Source organism: Elaeis guineensis, chromosome 4, assembly GCF_000442705.2.
Source record: "Elaeis guineensis isolate ETL-2024a chromosome 4, EG11, whole genome shotgun sequence".
NCBI classification, from domain to species: Eukaryota; Viridiplantae; Streptophyta; class Magnoliopsida; order Arecales; family Arecaceae; genus Elaeis; species Elaeis guineensis.
The window spans coordinates 42,762,407-42,787,270 of record NC_025996.2 but is presented as its reverse complement, the minus strand read 5'-3'; the positions used below and the strand labels follow the sequence as shown (position 1 = coordinate 42,787,270).

Sequence of the window (24,864 nt, the reverse complement as noted above, 5' to 3'; positions counted from 1 at the left end):
AACCAGATATAGTTGACTGATCTCGATTAGAAAGGAACCAACAAATGATTTTGGCATCTTAAGATAAGCTTAATGGTCTCAATCTACTTCCATAAACATTCAATTTGGGCTGCTACAAACTACTGTCATTTATAATGCAGATATAATCCTCTCCTCACCATTACCATATGTAGCAACTAGAGCTATGCATTTACCAGCAGATTCTTATGGTTTTTGCAAACATATAATCAACTAGAGCACAAATCAAACAGAGAACACATTATAACAAAGGACAAATCAATCCATGAATTTAAACAACAGCAAACTGATTCACTTCCAAAGTCAAGACAATGAGGTCATGGGGGATTTAAGTTCGCAAAGAAGCAACAGGCAGTCATGTGAAAGCATGTGGAACAGAATTCACTTGAGAAGAGTTTTCACAATGGACTTGACATTGAGCTTCTTGAGGTCTGTATAGGACTGACCACAGCCAACAAACATCACAGGAGCTCCAGAAATGTAAACCATGGAAAGCGCCGCACCAACCTGCAAGAAATTTACCAGTGAGCTAAGAAGAAAAGAAAAAAGATATTTTCATTGTAAAGGGAACTTCAATGTCTAACAGCTTATAACCTTATCATCTATTGTATCAAACTTGGTAAGCAGGATGCCATCGATCAACCTAGCATTAGGAACTGTTGATAGGTCTGCCAGTTTCTGCACAACAGTTTACAAGAAGTGATTACTGAAACTATCAAACACTAAATTTGAAACACAAAACAATTTTCTTCCCTTTTTAATAGGTATTCTTGCACAATATTTTGAGTCCGTTCAAAAAAAACAAGAATCAGTTAACCACGGGAAGATCAATACCTGGTTAAACTTTGATAGTTGATCAACAGCATCATTTCCAACCAATGCTTCTCCAACAAAAAGAACTAAATCTGGGTTGTTGAGATTGATGAGCTTGGAAAGTGCTCTCATCAGCGGTTCGTTGTCCTGACATGTTACGTATTTGTACCGAAAAAGCAAAAATAGTAGTCAGAAGACAGGGATGGACGGGGGAAGGAAAAGAAAAGAACACCGCAATCTCCCTATACCTGCATCCGGCCAGCTGTATCAACAAGAACAACATCTGAATTATTAAGACTAGCCTCCTGAATAGCTTCTCTGCTACAATGCTGGATCTTTTTCATAACCTTTCTCAAATATAGGTATCTGCAGAGAAATTTTAGTTATATCACTGATGACGCTCAACAAACACCAGACTTACATACAGGTTGGAGACATGCATCTTATAGTGGAAATCCCAAACAACTATTGCTCTTAAATAGCTATGTATCAGATTCCTATTTAACATTTAGAGTTGTAGACACTGGAATTGTAATCACGAATACCAATAGTGCACTCTGAATTAACTACCACACACCATCACAACTTGGAGATATTTTATAATCAATTGAATGGTCACATGACAGATGATTTTGGAATACTCATGCCAAAAAGCAAATGAACTTAAGGAACTACTGTGATCTTTTGGCATGAGTAGGCTGAAATATTATTGTTTGATCTAACATTCAGAAAGATATACAGCAATGTATGCACTCACTTGTTGGACAGAAAGATGCAACTTTGTTCATGCTTAATGCGAAACACAACATTTCAGTTTCAGACGTATACCATCAAAAAGATGTGATTATGACAAGGGAAAAGGATGTTAAGAATCATACCTGGAGTCTGCGTGCATGCGTACGGAGCTGCTCAACAGCACCTGACCTAAATGTATCACAAGCTGCCATCATGACACTGATATCATGCTGTAGGAGCCAGTATGCAACCTGTGCATTATAAGAGAAAAGAGGTGAACTAAGCATTTCAGCTTATTCAAACTGACCTCAGTTGCATCCTTAAGAAAAAGAAAAATAAAAAGAAGAAAAGAAAATCTTATTTTAACCTTGGCAAGATTGGTAGATTTACCAACTCCATTGACACCAACAAAAACGATAACATATGGTTTCCCTTGCTCTTTTGCAGCATGTACATCTCTCAAAATGTCAATGGATCGTTTCGGAGTCAAAATACGAAGAAGAGCCTCCTCCATTGCTGTCTGTAGTATATATGCAACAATAAGACAGAGAATTCAGGAAGTGTCTATGAAAGCAGAATACAGTTGATGATCAATAATGTAAAATAAAAAAAAAAAAAAAAAAAAAAAAAAAAATAAAAAATAAAAAAAAAAGCTATCAACAAACCTGGACAGTTGAGGAAACTCTTGTGAAAGATCCCAGCTTTTTCCCTTCAAGACTAGCTGCTACTGATTCACAAAGCTTCTCAGCTATTTCCTCTGCCTGCAAAATGTCATAACTTAGTGACTCCAGCAGTGCATTCAAGAACTCAAGACAGAATAAGCACAGTAGTTAGATAGACATGTAACAAGCGTGTATGATGACCAGACACATACCACATTTTTAGTCATCAACCTATCCTTAAGAGCTTTCAATGCTGGTTTCAAATCTGCCTTCTCCAAAACAGCATTACCTGCAATGCTGAACTCAGGAACACATAAAGGTGAGAAATAATTGTCAGTACACCAGGCTTGCTATATTTTGTGATTAAACTAATTAAATAGCCACAGAAATATGTAAAGAAAAGAATGTAAACTTCATAGATTAAACCAAAATAGGAAGTATCCTGCAATAAGAGGTCATACATTATTCACAGGTAGCTTAATCTGCATATTTAAAAGGCACATTTTTCTGTTAAACAGGCCAACTGGTATGGGTACTTGGAATCTTCCTTTTCATAAAAATGAAGGGAAAGATGAAAACATAAAACCGAGAATTCTTTTCCTTCACAAAATATTAATCAAGTACATTATCTTGTAGGATTAAGATGTTTCTCTTATATTGATAAATCAGAAGTTGAGTCTCAATAAGACAGGCTTACCAATAATGTTCTTCAATTCCACATTTTTTTTAAAAAATTTCCCCCTAGTAATCTAAGTTTGATTTCCAAAGGCAACTCAATGATCATGTGACAATGAACCCAAGAAAAGCTAAACATATTATCCTGGAGAAACTGAAAGAGCAACTAAGAAGCACATATGACCTTAATATTATAATGATCAAATATTGCAACCAAATGAAGGCTACTTCTGTGAGCAAAACCCCTTTAAGTTTTAACATGTCAGTAAGATATTTCAGTATCATTTACATTTTACAAATCATAAGCAACAGAATAAAGCTCATCATACTTCTCTATAATTCTAAAGCCTTAAAATTGGAGCCCTAGATGGATTCTCCTTGTGACATAATGCTACATCCAAGTCACCTACATATACATATTTCCGTTCCAAACAAAGAGCTGAATATATCTCTGCCTGGCATATAAATCTGTTCATACATGCTTAGCTTCAGGTATCCTTTATTTTCAATCTGATGACAAAGAACATGCATTTATCCATAATACAGTGTTATTGAGCAACCGCAAGCTATCGTACATATCTGTATACGTATGTGTCTATATATATTTGCCAACACATCTATGAGGATAATGCGAGAATAGGTGTCATAAATTCTTTCCCCTTTAAAGACCCTCCACCCTAATTGCATGAGCTTAATTGCATAACAAAAAGGATATTTTGGTGCAACCAGCAACATGCTTTGTAACCCAAACTTGACTTGATTAGGCATTTGGCACCAATATAAAGGGTTGTCTTCTAGTTAAGAGCTGGTAGCAATATGTTTGCAAACTTTACGAGTCATACCTTGATCTGAAAAGCTGACCAGACGAAGAGGAAAGGGTTTGTTGGTTAAGGTATCAACACATTTGCATATAGTTTCATCATAGTAATAGGTAACAAGAAAAAGGAAAGAACACTGATACCAAACCATATCAAACATTGATTAAACAACATTCCAAAGGAATTTCATGAAAATAACATAAAAACTTATTTAAAATAAAACAACATTGATTGACTAAAAAACATAAATCAATAGAGAAAGTTTTCAGAGCTTATTGTTATTATTCTACAAACCTAGTAGGAACTAGATAGTTGCAACAATCTCAACTCGAGATGCAAGCCAACAGCATAAAATGCAGATATTAAGACCATGTATACCTATGCAGGCTATGGGTGGTAAAAATCAACCCGTCCAGCCAATCTGGCCCACATTCGACCCGCCTTAAACAGATTTGGATTTGAATTGGATTAAACAGGTTCGGATCGACCCGTTTTACTTGTTTAATAATCAGGTCGGATTCAAGTTTCAGACAACTAACCCGTTTAACCCATTTAATAAATGGGTTGGGACAGGTCGGGTTGGGTCAAGTTGTAACCCGTAAACGTGCAATACTATAGCTTAAAGGCTAAAGCATTAAATGATTTAAATTGACTACTATCGTTGATCCTTCGTCCTTTGGTCCCATCTCGAGTATAAAAAGCTCCTTACTCTCTTTTCTCCTCCGATCCGACTTCTAGATCTAGGGTTTTTCGGTTTCCTCCTTCGGTGGCCGATGCTTCCAACTTCCTTTCCATTTTCCAACGGCGGCCGGGGTCCTCCACTCCTTCGGTGGCCGATCTTTCAGCTTCCTTCCCAACGACAACGGGACAAACTACAAAGCCAATCCTCCCTCAGTTTCCTCCTTTGGTTTCCTCCTTCGCGCTGATCTTTGAGAGGAGATGGTCATATTCATCGCACTCGGCGTCACTGAGGAAGCCCAAATCTACGCCATTTTCTTTCTTCTTTTTCTCCCCAATGGCCGTCGCTGGGGGACTTATGCCGTTTGGCGCCTTGGCTGCTCGAGATTTAGGGTTTTTCTCCTTTTCCTCTTTCGATGGCCGGTGCTTTCTTCCCCAATGGCCTTTCGCTAAGGGGGGTTGACCGCTCAAGATCTAGGGTTTGGTAAACAACCAATTTTTTTAAACAAACAGATGAAACGGGTCGGATCGGATCGAATCGGATTTGGTAAATAGATTATTTATTTAGTAAACAGGTTAAATGGATTGGGGTGGATCGGTTAAACAGATTACTTGTTTCATAAACAGGTTAAACGGATCGGATCAGATAACCTATTTATTAAACAGGTTGGATTCAAATTTGAAAATCTGACATGTTTAATAAACAGGTCGGCTTCAAATTTGATGTTTTCTGATCCAATCCATTTATGACCTGATCCGATCCAATTGCCACCCTTAATGCAGGCTGCCCAACTTAACAAACTTGCAACACCAATTAAACAGGAGGGTACACAGTTCTCCCATTCACCCCAATTTGCATACAAAGTAACCTTATTAAATACGAGCCAAACCCATTGCACAAAATATTCGATATAGGAAAGAAGCAAATTCTACATCATTTTCCATGCATGAAGCTGCATTTTAACACATGGAAACATGAAGACCTTTTTTTCTTTTCTTTAAGAGTCCCCACATGTGCTTAAACCTAACTCTCATCAAAGAGAAGTAAAGACAGTTTAAAAGTATGATCTAATCTGTTGACATGACATTCATCAAGTTTCTGTAAGCCTCTTCCATGACATCAATACTTTGCAAATACAATAAGCCCCTAGGACATTACTTCATAACAATAACATTACACTTCTAAATCAAAAGAAACCAAGGTTACAATCATCTTCTCCATATAATGAATTTAAACTGCAAATGCACCTTGCTTATATTTCACCCACTTCATCGGTACCTCATAAATTTATAAGTTGAGTATATTCTCAGAATGTTCTTAACTACAATTGTCCAAAAATTCAATCCTCTTGTTTCTTCATTAGACAGCCAACTCCTTTAAATGCTTCATAAATCAACAATTTAAGTAATATCAAAAAAAGCAAGGGACCAAGAATCACAAATCTGAAGAAAAATTCATCATCTTAGAGAATATTATGACTCTACTAACCAAGTAACTTCTTCTAGTGGTTGCAACAATCGCATCCCATGCTGTGAGCCCATAAAATGTCTTCTTTATCATCATATATACCTATAACATGTGTAGTTAGGACAGGACTCCGCCTTAACCAAATAATGATATAACTTGTGGGTAGGCGAACATAAGCACTCTTGAACATTCCCTCATGTCTCCCAACATACAGATCTAATTTCTCTAACAATGACATAATGCTCAGCTCATTGCATGAAGGTTTCATCAAAGATTATTAAAATTTTACATTACCTGCAGCACAGAAAGTAGCACCGTTACCAACATATTGGACCACAAACATTTTTTTCCTTTATTCAAAAGGAGTAGTCAAAAGTAAAATAAGGATTATCGATCAGGATCATTCAACTGAAGGTCCATTTCTCAACTCCACATAATTTTGATTTTTTTTTTTCTGACAGTAATGTGAAAACCAATAGCTTTTTTGGTGGAATGACCATTAGCAGTTAGAGGCAGAAAACTTGCAGATATAAGGGCAGCTTTAGTAATCCATTACAGTCAAATCTAAAGAGTTCATTATCATGATAGATCTTATATACGCTGCTAACTATTTTTAGTTAGGGAGAAAAAGGATGGGAGGCAACATTCTAGAATTGATTTATCCTTCCTGATCTTTAAGTATAAACATAAGGCAAAATTTAAAAATCTGATTAACAAATTTCATGGAAAGCTAGTAAGTTCACCCCTAGCATATAAATTCTCTAAATTTGTAAATTAATTAATGGAATGGTCCAGATGAACTAAAATAAAGCTAACCAAAAAAGTGGGCAATCATGTTCAAGAAATCAATTTATTTGCTTCATAATCATAATTAAAATGTTTATTCATCATCAGATGAAAACATTTACAACATAAAACAAATAAAGAATATTGAAAAGAAGATATGACTATGCTATATTAATCCAAGCAAAGCATCTGAATAGCAATATACTTGTATCTTAGTTACAAATATTGAAAGCAGGTGCAACTAGAGGAAAGTAGACAAAGGAAGCGCTTGGGAAGCAGGCACAAGTTTGAGATTTCAGTTGATGCTAAAGCAGGTACATTACCCTAGGTAGAGGATTTTGGCTACTAAGATCCATTTCTATATCCATTTTCATTTGGCTAGTAAAAGTATGAATATGAATATTAAAACTCCACTGCAAAGTGGAAACCAAGTTTCCATCTTTGGGCCATATTGCCAAACTTGGCAGACTGAGATTTGGAAAGAAGTTCCCAGCTAAGCAGAACACTGAAGACCTACAGGGAAGCGACTTCAGAAGTGCAAGGTCCACCTTGTATGCAAACAGGCCCAAAATGGAAACTTGATTTCCACTTTGCAAAGGACCTAAACCACATCTTGATAATCAGATGCTACAATCATGTAAGTTTTCAATGGATAGAGATATAAATCAGGTATTCACAAATGGCCCCAGCTCAGATAGCTAAACTTTATCAATAGGATATTATTCTACTTCATATTTTATTTCTGAAAAAAAGGTAGATTACTCTCAACAACTCCCTTTTAGTAGTTCTTGAAAAACAAACAAATGATCATATAAAAATGACCAAGATATAGCTGCACTCACCTAACCACCTGAATGTTTAGTGGATCCTAATAATTTTGCCAACTAACATACTTCGATTTTTTTTAAAAAAAAAAAAAAGATATAGCTGCACTCACCTAACCACCTGAATGTCTAGTGGATCCTAATAATTTGCCAAATAACACACCTTGAATTTTTCTTTTTTAAAGAAAATGATGGTTAAGGATGCAGTTCACAAAATGAAAGATGCCATCATTTGAAAACAAAACCAAAATAAAGGCATTTATTTTCTTTTGAATTTACGAGAGCTACATGATTGCAAACAAAGCTTGATACCCAGATACGGATCGAATATTTTTTGATCCGTTATCTGTATCCAAACACAAATACAGATATGGATATTGGTGGGATGCTGAAATCTGCACCCCCATTCAGATAGATTCAGACATGGAAATGGATCTGGACAGATCTCATCCAATCGATTTCCACCCCTACAAAGAAATCATTGCTTATGAACCTTATAACAAATAAATCGACGCCAGCACAACCACCTTTATAACCAAGTAGCATGGAGAGTAACATACAAGTCAAACTCTTACCTCTGAAACATTGATGAGAACCACCCTTTCTTCTTGGTGCCAGGCTTGGTAGTCTCCACTTCCTCATCTTCCTCGCTCTCACTCTCGCTGCTCACAATTTCCTCCTTGTCCATCATGCTCTCTCCATGATCTGCCTTTCCAACATCTACGACCTCATCCCCTTTCTCATCTGCTGGATCCGTGAAATCCAGCCTCGAATCGGAAGGTGAATCATCCCAAACCCTATTCTTTTTTACTGTCTTCTTTGGCTCCGCCTTGGAAGCCTTCCCACTACCAGTATCTATTTTCTTCCCACCTTTTGGGCGCAGCTTCTGTAACTTATTTACATCGAAGGCCCCCGAAACGGGGGCTCCGTTTTCTTTTCCCTTAACAACAACACTCGGGGCACGAGAAGGCTCCTTGATTCCATTCTCCCGCCCATTCGACAACCCACGCCCTTTGCCCAACTCACCATCACCATCATCTTTACCAGAACTACCTTTACCACCTTTCTGCTTCGCGTTTCCCTGCGATCCCGCCCTCTGGCCGGCGCCCGCCCCCTGCTTCTTTCCAGCCACGAGAGGGGCCCGATTAGACTGCTTCGACTTCCTCATCTCCTCGGCGCGAGCCTCGGCCTCCTTCTGCAGCTGCCGGAAGATCTCATCGAATTCATCGTACGCCGTGCGCTTGGGGTCGTAAATCTGCGAGAACTCTCTGCGGACGGCGGCGAGGAGATCGTCAACGTAGAGAAGGTGGAGAAATCGCTGGTAGACGGCGACGAAGACGAGACCAAGGTCGTTATGGAAGGCCCACTTGAGGGTGTAGGCGGCGCCGCCAGCGGGGGCGTCGTAGCTGAAGAACGTCTCGGCGGAGCGCTCCTCGAGGAGGCAGGAGCGGATGAGGGCGTCGATCGGGGAGCCCTTGAGGGCGTTGCCGCACGTCCACAGGATCAGCCCTCCCCGGGTGAAGATCAGCAGCTGCTCCAACATCTCTCCTCCAAACTCGATCAGATCGAGGATCCAAAATCCAAGAACTGGAAAAATTCTAATAGAAATCGACGAAAAGAAAGGGAGATCGAAGGATTAGATGGATTAGAACCACCCTGATTTCTTGAGAATAGGGATTGAGAGAAACGAATGATACCTCGATTGAGTTCCGCCTAGAAGAAAACCTAGAAAAAATTAACCGATAAGAAAATAGAAAGAGAGAGGAAGGTGGAGAAAGGGGGAGGCGACGGGTTCAACGCGTTTTCTTTGGGTTGGGATATTTATAGGGTTGGGGCTGCTAGAGGGGACCGAAACCGTTGAACGCGACGGCTGTTGGGGTCGGCAAGCCACCGGGACGGTGGCCGCCAAAGGGATGCAAAGTTGGCCGGGTCAGAGGCCGGTTGGCTCAGCCGTGGCAGTGTTCTGGACCAGCCCGTGGCAGTGTTCCGGACCTGGACATGATGCAAGCACCCCTAGTCAAGCCAAGCCCGAAACACCACCATCCGGCCCGCGAGAGAGGAACTGGTCCGGTTGGTCGGACCAGCACCGGCGCGGTTGTGTCGGACAAAGGCACTGATCTTGACCGTTCTGACCGAGCCAAGGAGACCGCCCTAGTCAACCCAAGCCCGAAACGCCACTACCCGGCCAACTGTATAACCTGAAAGAGGAGAACTAAACTGCCAGGGTTGAGGGTGTCAAATGCAAAATTGGTGGCAGCTACTTTAGGATGGAAAAGAGAAAGAGAAAAAGAGGAGAGGGGTAAAATCCCTGGAAGAGAAATCATTTTTTTCTCATTTGATAGAAATTTAGGTTGAGAAGAAAGGAAAAGAAAGCCGAAATCTTTTGTTTGGATAGCAAGTCTAAGAGAGGGGGAAAAAAATATTAGATGAAGTAATTTTTCTCTAAAGTCTTTTTTCGATCTCCCAAAAAACGTAGAGACATGGAGAGAAAATAAAATATTTTTTTTTCTCTTTTTATTTTTTTAATATCTCAAGTTCTTTTTTATCCTCTTCTCTTTTTTTCTCTTGGATATGAGTTACTTTGTCTTCTTTTCTCCTCTTGTTTCCTTTTCTTTTCTCTTTTCTTCTCCATATCCTACCGGGCGCAAGGGATGATGATTCATCCAAAGGAAAGAAAGTGGTGCTTGGGAGTTGATTCTGTATATAAAAATTTTTCTAATTTGTGATATAAATGAAAAAGTCTAAGTTGTCTTTCAAATTAAAATCTTTCTTATTCTTACTTCAATGAAAAATTATGAGATACCAAGAAGTTAAAGAGCCATGTATAGCTTCTAGATTAATGCATTGGGCATGCCTTACATGCATAGAATAATTTTCTCACCATATGGCAGGAGGACATTGATAGGGATTGTTGTCAAACTTGGACATTGGCGTATGATAGAATTTAGTTCGATAAACTTTTTATATGCATGCATAAAATGTATGCTAAAATAATTTTTTGGTTTCTAGGTCTCACTTTTTATGCCTTAAACAATTTGCATGCTTCTCCTTAAGAAAATTCTTCACTTCTACCGATACTTTTGGCTATCCAAGGTGCCTTGTTAATCATCCTCGAAGGGGGAAAAAAAGCCTTAGACTTTGCTGACCATTCCTACAGAACTAGGTTTAGGTCCCACAAGCCTTTATAATCTAATTAGGATAAAATACCAACTTGATGTGGTATACATTAAGGACTTTTTTAGATGTCTAGGTCTACAATCTTGTAGGATCGTGGATTAAGCCAAGACAACCAATTAAGTCTGACTACATATTTAGTCTATATTTACAAAAATTCAGAAAACTATTGGAGTTGGCCGGCCTGAATTCCATAGTGAGAAAAAAAGACCTGCTTTTTTCCTATGGGATTGGGCCGGCTCTCTCTAATGGTTCTATAGATTCTTATAAAAAATATCTTAATCTAATCTAATTTAGCTGCTTGTCTTAGTGCAACTCATGAATCCAATAGAATTTTGGGCCTAAACATCCAAGCAAACTCTTAAAAAGAAATTAAGAATGAATTCTACTAGTTTTCTTATTTTGCATGATTGTTCAATGACAATCTTAGTCAAGTACATCTTCTCAAACAAAGAAGAATCTATTCTCATTATTAAGATAGTTTCAATGTTGAAATCATGGAATATTAGGGCCTTTCACACACACATGCATGCACACAAAGATCTCTTGTATGATTTTGTCTAGACTATTCCTCTTGTTGGATGATTTAATGTTCAAAATCCAAATAATTTTATCACTTTGACCTTTTGGTTTGAGATCTTTATTTCTAACAATACTTCTAAAAAAAATAATCTTTTTTGTTGTGAATTTGATATTTCATGGTCGCCACCTTGGCTCTTGGAGGTTTGAAATAGTTGAAGATAAAAAGGGTAAAGGATATGGGCGAAAAAGAGAAGAGAGAGAAGTATTGAGATGGGATGGTGAAGGGGTTAAATATGGTATATGTGATAACAAAGAGAAGATATTGATGGTCAAAGAGGTGTGCTTGACATATGATAATAGATATTTTATCTCATCTATTTCAAAGCAAATTTTGAGATTTGGACTATCCTCCAAAATTTAATCCACTTATTTTATTTTTTCAATATCAGTGCCCCAACTCATGCTATCTCTTTTCTTATTATTATCATATTATGATTCAATGATAATTTTAAATTAGAATAAAAATATCTTATCATACTTTATATTTATATAATAAAATATTTAATATATTACTTCAATTTATCTTATTTTTCTAATCAAAATAAATATTCATATTAATAAATAATATATTATAAGTATAAATAAAAATATTAATTCTATAATAGTAATTACTATATTTTTATAAGATTAATAATTTATAGAACTAATAAATATATTTTTATAGAATCTATTAATTATTAATATATTAGTAACTATTATAATATTTTATTTATAATATATTATATATAATTAATAAATATATTTTTATGGTATATATTATGAATAGTTTTGATATTATATAATCAGTGATTTTAGATTTTTATAAAATAGCAAATAAATTACTTGTGGATACTTGAAGATCTTTAATCACTAGACCATAATCTACCGAATATTATAATCTTAGATCACTGATGATCAGAGCACCATCAGATTTAGATCATCGGTGATCTTAGATTACCATGATGATCTCATTTGGATCATCAAATACTATTTTAGGCATTTCAAAGCGGCATCCTAAGTGTTTAACTCTAATATTTTATTTTGCACATAATCTTCCTTTTCTAGGAGATTTTTTTTAAAAAAAAAATCTCTTTCCTAGAAGACTCTCCAATTCAAAAATTGATATAAAGAAATACTCCTACTGCTCTGTTTAATATGATCCTTGAGCTTCCTCTTCACCATGACCTCTGGGCTTCGTCTATACCATGACCCCAGGTTTCCTCTCATGGATATAGTAATACAAAATCTGATCTAACTAATTGGAAAGTCTCGATTTTCTCAAACTCTCTAAATTTTTTCTACACTTTTAGTAACAAATTCTAAGAAGTGCCAACACTGCGTGGGGAGCTTAGGCATGGTTGCCAGCTTCCCTCCTCCTCTCTCTATCTCTCTTGTAGATCGAGCTTAACTATGAATGCATATAAACAATTTAGTATGAGACTCAATGCCATCGCGCAACTTTGCCTTTAGGATCAATTTGGTTTGCCAAAAAAATTTTCTCACTCAAATATTTTTTTTTTTTTGAGAAGTTGATGCATGACTGTACAATATATGAAAAATTAGATTTTGTATATTTGATTGTTCATGAAAAAGTGGCATGCACATTTCAAAATGGCTTATATTTAATTAAGTATCTATTTACTTTAAAAAGTTATGTCACATATTAGTTATGCAATTAATAAAAGAAAAAATCTTACCGATTCTATTTAAAAGCTTAGGGATATTTTTGAAAAAAAATATCTCAATTTTCAACATGTGAAAAGATCACTTTCCCATATCCCACATGATTTTTTTTTTATAAACTATAAAAATTTTATGCTCATGAGAAAGCTATTTTTTCATCTTTTTCTTTTGAAAACTCCAACCAAATATGAGATATTTTTCTATTTGCTATTGATCATACTTTCCCCCCTTCTCTTTCTACAAACCTTTCCACACCATTACCATGATGTGAGTTATAGATGCACCGAGAGGACCACCTTAAGAAAGAAAGACTAGGATCAAAGAATAGAATGGACAAATGGTGGAAAGCAACCAACGGCAGCCAATCCACCATTAGAATCAACTAATGTTAGAAGATAAATAATTAGAACCATTGAAAGTTGAGTTAAGAATTGGATTGGGCCTAACGAGAGCCACCGGCACCCTATCCACTGTCGAAAGGAATATGACCATCATCCACAGAAAACAGATGGTCTAATTCTTAATGTAAAAAGGGATTTTGCTTCTACTCTGATAATATAGTTTCCTTTCTCGCAGAAAAAAGGGACTTTGCTTCTAGTAGCCCTTGAGGCGAGATTTCTTAGTTTGGCTGCATACGCTTCAATGTAGCATTTTTCTACCATAGAATTAAGAAAAAGATATTTTTGAGATTCTTCTTAAATTCTTGTATAATAAGAGCTTGCGCAAGAGCTTGTGATGCAACATCATGGTCCTGAAGGAGATCCTAGTAAGACCAGTATTCTTTTTTTGAGACCTCATGAAGACCAGAGGTGCAAGGTCATCTAGTTATTCCTTTGTTTTCAATTTTGCTTTTAGTTCTTGTTGCTTTCTTCTAGTTTAGTTTTGATCTTATTTTCTTGTAGTTCTAACTTCTAATTTGATATTAGCTCTATTTATAGTTTTTTTTTTTTCAGAAATATGGTGACTAATGATATTAAACCATTAGTCACCCCAAATATTTTATAAAAAGCCAAATGTACAATGAAGAAGAACTAGAATCTAAGGGAATATACAATGTTTTAAGTGGTAGGACAGCCACTTCCAGTATAAAAGGCAAGAGACTTTCCTAAAGAATAGAAATTAAAATTAAACAGCAACAAAAAGAAATTACATGATCCTCCATCTTCATCATCATCCCAAAAAGTAAAGCAAAGGCAAACTATGGAGAGACCCAGAATGTAGACCTTCTGGGCCAAAACCGCATTCAACATCAGGCTGGAGTATCTCGTACTCCTTGAGGCCTTTGATCTGTGGAAGCTGTGTACCAAATGTCAACAATAAGATGCTCCAAAATACCCCAAGATAGAACAAATGACTGCCCAAGATAAACCATGAAAGAATGAAAAGCCAACAATCAACCCAACTAGAGGCAAAGGAAGGCTGGGCTGCTCTGCCGATCTTACCGGAGAGTGAGAAAGACCAGCAGCCGAAAAGAGCACTCTAGATCAAAAATTGTAGCAGGATCATCGTGTCCAGAGAGAATACAGATCAGAGTCCAGAGAGTTTCTTTTCTCGACCTCATCATATCCAGAAACAGCATACAACTTTTGCAACTCAACATCAACAAGTCCAATATCAGCAATAGCATCAAAGCAACAAATCAAACAAAATCACCCAGAAATCCTTGATGTTTTGCCACGCTTGGAAAAACTAGGCAAATCCTTTTGAGATCAAAGGATCGAACGATCATTGCATAGATGGAGAGTCTTAAGTGCCACAAAGGAGGAGAAGCACTTTTTAAAGAAGATCTGAGAATTCCTTTCACACTAATAATTCCATAATAAAGCAACAAAGAACTCAAGGGCTGCAGCTTGCTGATCCCTCGGAACATATCTGCATCTCAGATCTTTTGTGTAGGATAAGGTGTCCTCTTAGATTCCTTATTTGTACCATACTTCGTCTTTGGATGACTAACACCACCATTTTTCAAAAGTCTCTCTCTATGTGCGCGTTCATGGATACGTGGACATAAAGTAATCTCCGGTGAAGCATTGCTTGTTGGTATTTGAGGCATTAACTTCAAGAATACGACACCCAGTTTTAAATTGTTTGGGGTGCCTAAAACCCATTAGAACTATGGATCATAAATCCTAATATAATCTTTGTCGTTATACGTATCTTCTCAGTAAATCTTATATGGGTGCAATTTTTCCCCCAAGTGAAAATCCTAGATTCAACCCTCAGACCAACCACTTCACCTAATAACTCCTAATCTCACGGGGGAGGAAAACAAAGAAGATGTTCAAGCAATAACTTAAAACCACAGCTAAATTGGAGCTAAGGGTTGTGCTCCCTTGACATTGAGTTTGTATCTGTGCATAATATAATCAGACTGCTCAGCTGTGGCTAGTTGGCTTTACCAATCTACTACCCTCATGTGAGAATTCCATAATTTAACTTTCTTCCAAGGAAAATGATTTAGCTAACTTAGAAACGTAACCCATAAAAAAGGAAAAAATTATCGCCTGATTGAATTATATAAATTCAGATGGAGCAATAAGAAATCGCCACTTCAATTGAATGGAAGGGCTGTCACTCCAAACCAAAAACCTAATCCACGTTGAGTATGGATCAGAAGTTAGACAAATTGAAAATTTTAGCTCGGATCTAGGTTTGAGTTTTTAGAACCAACATGCGTACCGATCTCGTCTTTGTCGATGCTAACAGGAATGGTTTTCTAAGACAACAGCGTTGTTGTCCTTTGCTTCATTTTTGTTATTCTCTTTTTATTTCTTGAGGCCTCGTGGCCCCTCTTTGTAAACCAAAAAAATGAAAAACCAACCCGACCTAGTTCTGAATAATTACCGGATTTATCTATGTATTTTAAAGAAAATATTTAGTGTTAATTTTTTCTATATACTTAACAAGATAGAAAGAATAGCATAACAAAATTTTTATAAATGAATTTAAGTTAAACATATGTTTTCAATTTTTATTCAATAATTGGCATATGGTTAACTATTTTATGATTTAATATTGGACTATCCAACTAGATACTTTATTGCCAAACTTCTCAAAGCATGAATGGTTTTAAATTGATTGTTCAGGATATACCTTTTATTATGTGATGACAACTTAAGCTTGAAGTGCTTGTTGTACATAATTTAATTTCTTTGTATTTAACTGGATATTTTGTGTCTAAATTTCTTAAAGCATAGGTAGCTTTAGCTTGACTAATTGTTCAAGGTGTATGCCGATTTGAACCTGACATATGCTAGGTATGCCAAATGTCATGGCTCGAGCCTGGGTCTTGATATACCCAAACCCTACTTAAGAAATGATAATTTTTTTTATTACATAAACCCAAACCAAACTTGGTTCTAAAATATGCTCATTATGAGATATAATTTAGACCAAAACCTTCAGGTAATGGATTTGGAATTATTAGAACCCCAACGTAAACTGAATAGCTCCACAATTAAGCTGTTTTTTTTGTGAATTTTGTCAAGAATTCAAATCTCAATGGAACATCGAAATGGGATATCATCCATATATCAAGACAGAACCATCCCACTAATATCTCGCATCTCGATCGGAACATCTTGAGACATCATGTGTCCCAAGTGTTAGGATGGAATGAGAAAGTAGTGCATTCCATTCTATGAAAAAATTGAGACAGCTTTATTTTATGGGATTTAAAATTTTGATTCTTGTGTTATCCTACTTCCATAGGCATTAGGAGGACGAGCAACCAGGCCACCCTATGGTTTTAATGGATCTAGCGAAAAAGAATAAATGAAAGTTCATAATAAGTCTCGCTTATGATTTTAAGGTAGATTTTGTTCACATGGTATTTGACCCCTAATATAACTTAATATTAACATGCATAACTCGACATGGTTTGATAACATTGAGAAACAACCCAACATGGCTGTATTCTGTATAGAATGCTTGCATTTTTTTTTTCCTTTTTTCTTTATTTGAAAAGGATGGGAGGTTACCAACAGATTCCAAGCTTTGAAAAACTTATCTTATTTCAGTCTCCATACCGCATGACCAGTGCTACCAGCAGGCCCGACCTGTGCACGAGTTCAAATAATAACCAGCATTTTTCATTATGATTTAATTAAAATTAGCTGACTTAATAGATGCAACACAATATGACTTCATGATATTGAGAAACAAGCCTGTACAGAATAACACAGGATCCTGGAATGGAGTGGCACACTGGTTTCTTTCTTAAGCAACTATAAAATCCTTTTCACCAACACTTTTCCAAATCAAGATTATGGCTATAATCCAAAACCAGTGTTTCAATTTCCTCCATGCTTATATCCGTTCCCATAATTCCTAACACCCGATGGTAATCTATTCCATAACAAGTCGAGCTTTACCACCAAATGATGATGATGATGATAATGATAGTTAAATTCTAGGAGAAATTATGGTGACATCTCTTAAATTTTTTTCTATTTGCATTTTGATCCTAAAACTTTAAAAAATTTTAAATGAATCTCAAAACTTTAAAATAGTTGCAAAGAGACACGACCATCTATTTCTATTAGGCCACATTATGACATGAGGGTTATATGAGAAGTTAATTTTTATGAAATATTATAAATGTTCATCTCTGAAATTTTTTGATTTTGGTACAAATTAGAGGAGAAGAAAAGAAGAGTCATGTGACTCTCAATGTGACCATCTTTTCTCATCTCACTTTCTTTTTTTCTCCATATCTCTGTGCCTCATCGGACATAGTGAAGGAAAAAAAAAGAGGGAGGACGATAGAGTAGGGGGGAGAAAGAAAAAGATATGATGGAGGGATAGAAAAGAAGATAGACTAAAGGGAGAAAAAGAAACCTGTAGCATAATGACTTCCAACACTAATAGTAACCATAGCCTCCAGCATAGTGCCTCTCATTAGTGGCACTCAACTCATCACTGCAACTTCTCTATCCCTATTAATAGCAAAAAAAAAAATCTTAAAAGAGAGACCGAGAGAGAGAGAAGTTGGATTGGCCGTTAATGGTCATCTTCTTGTTGAAGGGGCTCGACCTTGCTGGATATATAGTTGGGCCTCCCTTACTAGCACCTTGACAAAGCCTTCGACCACTCCTCTACCTGCCCCCCTGCCCTCACAACTACTCTTTTCAGTGCAATGGCAAAGACTAATGTCACAGTTAGACTCACCTCTCTTAATCAAATACCTCTTGATGACATCCTTGCCATGGGATTTTTTGCTCCCATTCACATCACTTTCCACCTTTAAATATCAATGATTTGTATATGATTGAGTTGTCTCTGAGTTGAATGAGTTGATAAATGTACAATGAATGTTGTACTTATTACCTGATAAAACAAAGTCCACTTGACAGAATAATATACTAATTAATTTTAACAAAAATTATTCTATTTAAATATTGTAACCTCCACCTTTCTAAATCCTATCACCTCATTTCCCACATCCCAGCGCCATGCCCTTGTTTGAAAAGAGAGAGAGATAGTGAATGGAGAAGAGGAAAGCATAAGCTTTACTTTTCTTTTGCATCTCCAGAGGCATCATGGCTGGGGATTGGAACATCTGCAGCTATATAGCCAAAAAAAAGAGATCATCGTCAAGTGAGAATCAACTTGAATAATTATCATGAGAGTTGGACAATAAATGTGAAGCTGAACAATATTGGGAGGTTCAACATGGTGCCTGGTGAGTGCACCAGCTACATTGGCAAGCACATGACCTCTATACAGAACAAGGATGACGTGTAGTAGACTGCCGAAAAGACCACACTCTTTCTCACTAGATAAAAATCCAAAATGAAATATTCTTTCCCACGAAATAATGAGTAAGAACCAAAAAGGAAAGAAGAAAGAGCACGAGAGCATAAAAAGAAGAAAGAGAAGTCCAACCTTAAATACATTTCATTTGTTCTCCTTTGATCCACCTCTCTTGCTCTTATTCTCGTTCTCCCTTGGATTTGAGATTTGATCTCCTTGTACCGCAGGTCTGAAGCATTCTTATTGCTAAAGATCACAACTTACTTACACCTATTATTATTATTATTATTTTTTATCTTTAAGTCATCGATGCTTTTTTTTTACTTTTTTTTTTAATGAGTAGTATACTAATTTTGGATTTTGCATCTTGTTAACCACTAACTACGACTTGATGGACATTTTAGTTATTTTTTTCTTTTCTGTTAACATTGTTAAATCACAAATAAACGGCTGGGTTTCTTTGTAACGTTTTTGAAATTTTGAAATCTGTTCATAACTTTTTAAATTTTTGGGATCAAAGTACAAGCAGAGAAAAGTTTAAGAAATGCAACCGTAATTTTTTTTCCTAAATTTGATAGTTTCAACAGGGTTTCATTAGGTTTTGCTGGGGAATCCAACAGTCTCCTAATGGTATCCTGAAGATAATCATTACTCTTTCTAACATTAGCAAAAGCATCAGGAATACATGAGCTATAAATTCCTGTTCTCATGTACAATGCATTATTTCAACTGTACACTAAAAATACATGCAACTTGTAAGAATGGCCAGAAACTCTAGAAATAAAAGTAAATAGGGAAATTATCACAAAACTGATTTTCTTTATATATAAAAGAATAAGATCATATATATAATAAAAACCAAAAAAAAAAACTCTTCCCTTATGTCTCACTTCCCTGCTTTACACAAACATATCTAGACACTGAAACTACAATTTGGACACACGGCGATTCTTTCAACTTGTGTAGTTGTTCCACCGCTGGCTAAGACTCGCCAAAGTTCCACGAATGTACTAAACCTTTTGCACTTGCTCATCACCGGAGCAACCCATCACCTTCCCAACCAAGCCGAAGCATCTGATCCACTACCTTCAGGCTTAACTGCACAGATGAGGAGACAGATAAATGTCAGCCCTAAGAAATCAATATCAGCGCACGCACTAGTCCATTCACGCATACAACTAAAACACCATGATGTCGAGGATTGTATGCATATAGGTTAACAGCAGAAGATATGATTCAACTTTGTCATAGAGTTTCCTTTTCCTTTTTTCTAATAAAGTGTCAAATTAACTACAAAGCAGAAACCTCAATAACCCATACAAAAACCTAATAGGCTGACAAAAAATTATGCAAAACTTAATTTAGAAACACTTACAGCAGGGTCAGTGAAGACAATGAGCTGTTTATCTGCTGCTGAAACCAAAAGATGGGTGTTATCCTTGTTTAGAGCTATAGCAGTGATATCTTGACCTTCCCTTAGGGTCAAGGTATGAAATAGCTGCACAAAAACTTAATTTAAATCATTCTGAACAGGGACGACAACAAGAATGGCAATTTTGAAAATGAACCTTAGTACTTAGTACTTTTCCCCTTTTCTATATATTTGACTCACCTTCAGAGTATGTAAATTAAGGAAACAAACTGAAGGCACAGGAATGGCGAGTCTTTCTTCATCCGCTTCATTTGGAAGTGATTTTGTTGCACCACAATTGGGCTTATTCAATTGCAAACCATCTTCCGAAGCACATTCTTCTTTTTGCTTATCATCTCTCCAAGAACAGGTCCCGATTAAAGCACTTTTCCCATCAACAGAAATCTCAATGCAACTGATTGTGCCAGAAAAAGGGCATAGAATTGTTGTAGCAATGGGGATCCCATTGACTGTAAAGGTTGAAAGCTTTTTCTCTGACTTGTTCCATATTAATACAACTCCTTGAGATGAGAGGCACACTGCATGTACTTCCCTAATATCCAGCTTTTGCATCAACCGACCTCTCCTTAAAGAATGCAGAAGAACACCAGAAGTGTCTGAGCAGGAAGCAATAATGCCTAGGTCAGAACTAACAGAACAGCATGCTACCACCCCAAGATGACCTCTCAGCACATGCATAGGCCCTTCAATCCGGCGCCTCCTAGTTTCAGGGGTACCGTTTGAGCTAATAACACCTGCATTAGGACTCGTTGGAGTTGTAGATATGGTTGTGGAAGGTTCTGAAACACTATTCATGTTTGAAGGGGACATCCGATGTATTCTCCAAAGTATTACAGTTGTGTCACGAGAACCTGTAACCAGATATTTACTGTCTGGAGAGAGAGCCAGACAAGTAACAGGTGCACAATGTCCTGCTGCAGTCTCAATGGTCTTTGCTCCATCCGAGGATATCAATTTTACAGAATTATCAGCATGCCCACCTATATACATGCAGCATAAACAATCAACAGGATGTACCCACAATTAGGCAAGAAAGGCCGTCATATGCAGTCCTCTCATTATATGAAGAACATAAAGAGGACATGGTATTTTACAGACTAATGCAGCGGTTGAATAGGATAATTAAAAGCCATATTCAAACAGGTAAATCCTGATAGAGGAAAAAGTAAAAAAATCATATAAAATAACAAAAGGGATATTAGCTTGTCTTATATTTTAAAACTAGAAGTTTGGTTTGACACTAACATGTTACAAGGAGATATTTCCTCAAGAAGAATTGACTCCGAAAGCTCAAAATAACGGCCTAAATAATGCAATTTGCTCACTTTGGTGGTCTAAATGCTTCCATATTAGCAAACATATTAAGATCAGCAGATGCATTTAATATTATGTTCTCCCAATATATAAATTAGTCTTTCAATTGAAAACTGAGAAAGCTGGAAGGCATGCATATTCTCACCAGTCTGCATAACCAAACTATACCTGCTCAGAATGTAGCACTGATAGTATGTACTTACCAGAAAAATACAGCACAACCATATTTTCAATAATAAAGTTGGCATAAATCAAAATTTGGATGCTTTTTTTACCATTATCGATCTAGCAAATAATATTATAATCTGATGTATCTGCTACTTAAAGAGAATGTTAAGCAGGTCAGAATCTTCAAAATTTTTCTCTAGGGGAAACTGCAAACAGTGAAATGCAATTTAGGATCAATGGTGAAAGATGAATAGAAAAGTTAATACCTACCAGTGATAATTTCTTTGTCACATGTTACTGCAACAACAGCAGAACTTCGTATTCCAGATGCAGCAAATGCTAAAGCCCGAGGGAATTGCCAGTCTTCTGTACAAGATCCCCCTGGCCCTTTGAACATGCGCATTAGTGTTCCACCAGTGGAACTTGCAGAAGCTTTCCCATGTTGAAACAGGAAAGGTGTTCCTTGGCCATCAGGAGTATTTGGTTGCCATTTGTGCAGTGCTACATTTGCTGCGGGTGCATTCACATCTACAACTATAACAGAGTCGTGTGATGCAAAAATAGCAGCAGCAGGAACATTGCAGCGTTCTGGATTTGGAACCACATAAGGTCTAATTTCACTAGGATTCCGAAATATTGTCTGAACAAAAGGCACAGAGACTTAGAAAATCTAAGCAGGGATCAGCTCTTTACGCTTCATGCTTGATGCCAAATAAAATTAACATGATTCCAGCAGAGAAGTAAAAAAATCATTATGCACAAAAGGTGAGGTTCGAAAGATTCAAGAATGACCTATGAATACAGTAAAGTTCAAGGTTCACCATCTCAGTACCAGGCTCCATACTGGTAAAATCCCACTATAGTATCCGTATACGGTATGGTATGGTACATTAGTGTCAGTACATGATGGTACCGCATATAGTTACATACCGGTACGACACTGGTATACCCCATACCATGCAATAAACAAAGGGAATAAAATCAATCACTATGTTAAATATAATATTACAAGTCAATGAGAAAGCCATTCACAAATTGAAATTCATGAAAAATATTTATGTCTCTCTGTTTATACAATGCACATTTGAATCTATTGTATTTTACTTTCAGGGTAGCGAACAACCTGTAATGTAGACACAAACAACTGTTTGTCACATACGGGCTACTATTACTATTAGGATTACAATGGTAACATAAAAATCTGTTTCTACAGGGAAACGTCTATTAAAAACAGACAGACAGAATGCCATACCATGGAATAACAATCAGACATTTTATGACTTTCAAAAGCCACATGCTTCTTACATTTCCACAGAGGACAAGTAAGATGTATCCACTAGCGAACATCTGAAATATAATCAGGTAACTTCAAGAGCAGAGATCAATGGCTTTACTATTCTTAGAAAACAGCAATCTGGACAATCACGGTGATGATGAGATTACGTATCAATGAAATAAGCCCAAGCTGCATCTCAAAGCACTATGTGCGATGACTCACAAGTAACATATTTTGCAGAACCGACATCATTGGCAAAAAACAAATCAAAGGGCTACAAACCAGGAAGTAGAGTTGGAGGATAACCTGGGTTGCTTGAACAGAGAATCTTCAAAAGCATAATGATTACAGAGGATAAAACAAACAAAAAAGGGCTCTACTCCTGCTGGTGAGAACAACTTCATGTGTAGCAAATTCATTAAGCCAAGCATGATAACAGTTCTTGGGAAAAGATGTTCCATATAAAACAAAATTTATAATTTAGAGTTTTAGACCATCTGTATTTCCAGTTTCAATTTTTTGAACATATAAGAAACCACATCATTCTTAGTCAACTTCTTGTATTGGCATGTACTTTTGGCAAGTTGGTAGATTAGCAAGATCAAGGTCCAACGAAATATTATTCCACATTACCATTGTCAGAAAAACATATTGACAGATGGAAGCACAGAACAAAAGTTTGTAACACCTCATTTATGGAAGACAAACCCAAGTGCAGTAATGCATCAAGAAGTACCTGCAAGTGTAGTACATCTGCAAGTTGCTTTTTCTTCAAGTGTGGGACAGTCAATAACTGAGAGGGGGTTTGCCCAAAGTATGCAATCTGGTCTTGTGTAGCACGTTGTTGTACCTTTACAGGTTTTAGAAGGATAGATATAAGCAACCATAAAATTCAATCAAGAAAATTAAGAACAAACTCCAATAGGCTTACTGGGTCTGCAATTTTATCAATGTCAATGGTCCCTTCATACGTAATGTAGAAAAAAACATTATTTGCTGCTGCAGCTTCTTTGCCTCGCTGCTTGTATCTGAAACATCAATTTATCCATCCAAATAGTAAATGATAGAAGTTATCTAAGAAAAGAATTACAAAAAGGTGCTCGGCGCAGATATAGGTGCTCTTCATTTGGTGGAGGTCTTGGTCCTAGATCTCAATGAGATGAGCTGAAATTTAGATTTGGTAAGCTTAATGGCATGCATAGTGGGTGAAATATGGAAAGGTTAAAACTAGTTGCTGGGGAGGGGGCTTGAATGTTAGTCCTGTAGATAACATGCATTTGAAGGTGTTATTTGTTGATCAGGAATAAATACCATGGCTATCAATATAATGCACTGTCAGGTTGCATGGCCTTTCTGATTGATCCTTACTAACTATTAGGCCAATTAGATCTGTGTAGTGGCAAGTTGTTACTTAACTATATCTCGGTGGGATCAACTACAAAGAAATTTGAAACACAAAAGCCAAAAAGAACAAATAACGGGCCTCTTTCCATGTTACTCCTACCATCACATTTGATGTTACAGTGGAAATAATAAAGAAGGCATAATTCCTGCTAAGTATACATTTTGAACATAACTAACGTACCCAAATATAAGGTCTATCCATTCATGCAGATGAGCAGATACATGCTCGCTCTCAAGAGCCATCCGATGCTTATTGATAAAATCAACAGGGCTGTCAGCCCAAGGAGGCAATTTGACAGAATCTGCGAAGCATGACTCAACATGAATGCTTTGTTTGCAGATGTTGGATCACCTTTTGTGCATCTAAACTCTGAAAATCAAAATGTACTTACCCAGCTTTCCTCCAAGTTGTGTAGTGCCAAAATCAATTGAGTTGACATTAGTTAGTAGCTCAGGCAGATAGAACATCTCAGGCACCTAGAGACAGAATAAGAACTTAGAAACAGAAAGGCCACATTTAGATTCACAGAAAATAATCAAAACAGTAATGACTGAAAGGTAAAAATGATGGATGGCAATTGGCAACCCCATCTAAAGCCATGTACAACACCGAGAAAATAT

At 36.7% G+C, this 24,864-nt stretch overlaps 2 protein-coding genes and 2 long non-coding RNA genes across 4 annotated transcripts in view; 1 reads left to right on the top strand and 3 right to left on the bottom strand.

The window, feature by feature from the left end:
* Positions 1–259: 259 nt before the first annotated feature.
* On the bottom strand, positions 260–9,277 carry LOC105035090 (uncharacterized). The gene is given in 10 exon segments (XM_073256461.1): positions 260–525; positions 613–696; positions 853–978; positions 1,080–1,155; positions 1,157–1,197; positions 1,710–1,817; positions 1,934–2,086; positions 2,232–2,327; positions 2,441–2,525; positions 8,053–9,277. Coding segments are annotated over 10 exon segments (1,863 nt in total). The 5' UTR covers positions 9,021–9,277; the 3' UTR covers positions 260–399.
* A 4,142-nt stretch (positions 9,278–13,419) lies between these two features.
* LOC140857498 (uncharacterized) lies at positions 13,420–23,208 on the top strand. The gene is made up of 3 exons (XR_012140949.1): positions 13,420–13,711; positions 22,777–22,925; positions 23,080–23,208. It is a non-coding gene; the product is annotated as an uncharacterized lncRNA (long non-coding RNA).
* LOC105035089 (BEACH domain-containing protein C2) overlaps positions 19,449–24,864 on the bottom strand; it is a 158,950-nt gene continuing 153,534 nt past the window's right edge. The window contains exons 25-32 of the mRNA XM_073256460.1: positions 24,636–24,720; positions 24,425–24,545; positions 23,771–23,867; positions 23,576–23,689; positions 21,834–22,203; positions 20,262–21,061; positions 20,025–20,147; positions 19,449–19,747 (exon numbers count right to left, since the gene is read on the bottom strand). Coding sequence (XP_073112561.1) covers positions 19,682–19,747; positions 20,025–20,147; positions 20,262–21,061; positions 21,834–22,203; positions 23,576–23,689; positions 23,771–23,867; positions 24,425–24,545; positions 24,636–24,720 — 1,776 coding nt within the window. The 3' untranslated portion in view covers positions 19,449–19,681. The remainder of the gene's footprint in view (positions 19,748–20,024; positions 20,148–20,261; positions 21,062–21,833; positions 22,204–23,575; positions 23,690–23,770; positions 23,868–24,424; positions 24,546–24,635; positions 24,721–24,864) is intronic.
* Positions 22,569–23,088, bottom strand: LOC140857499 (uncharacterized). Its single transcript, XR_012140950.1, has 2 exons — positions 22,816–23,088; positions 22,569–22,686 (listed from the first exon to the last, which is right to left on the bottom strand). It is a non-coding gene; the product is annotated as an uncharacterized lncRNA (long non-coding RNA).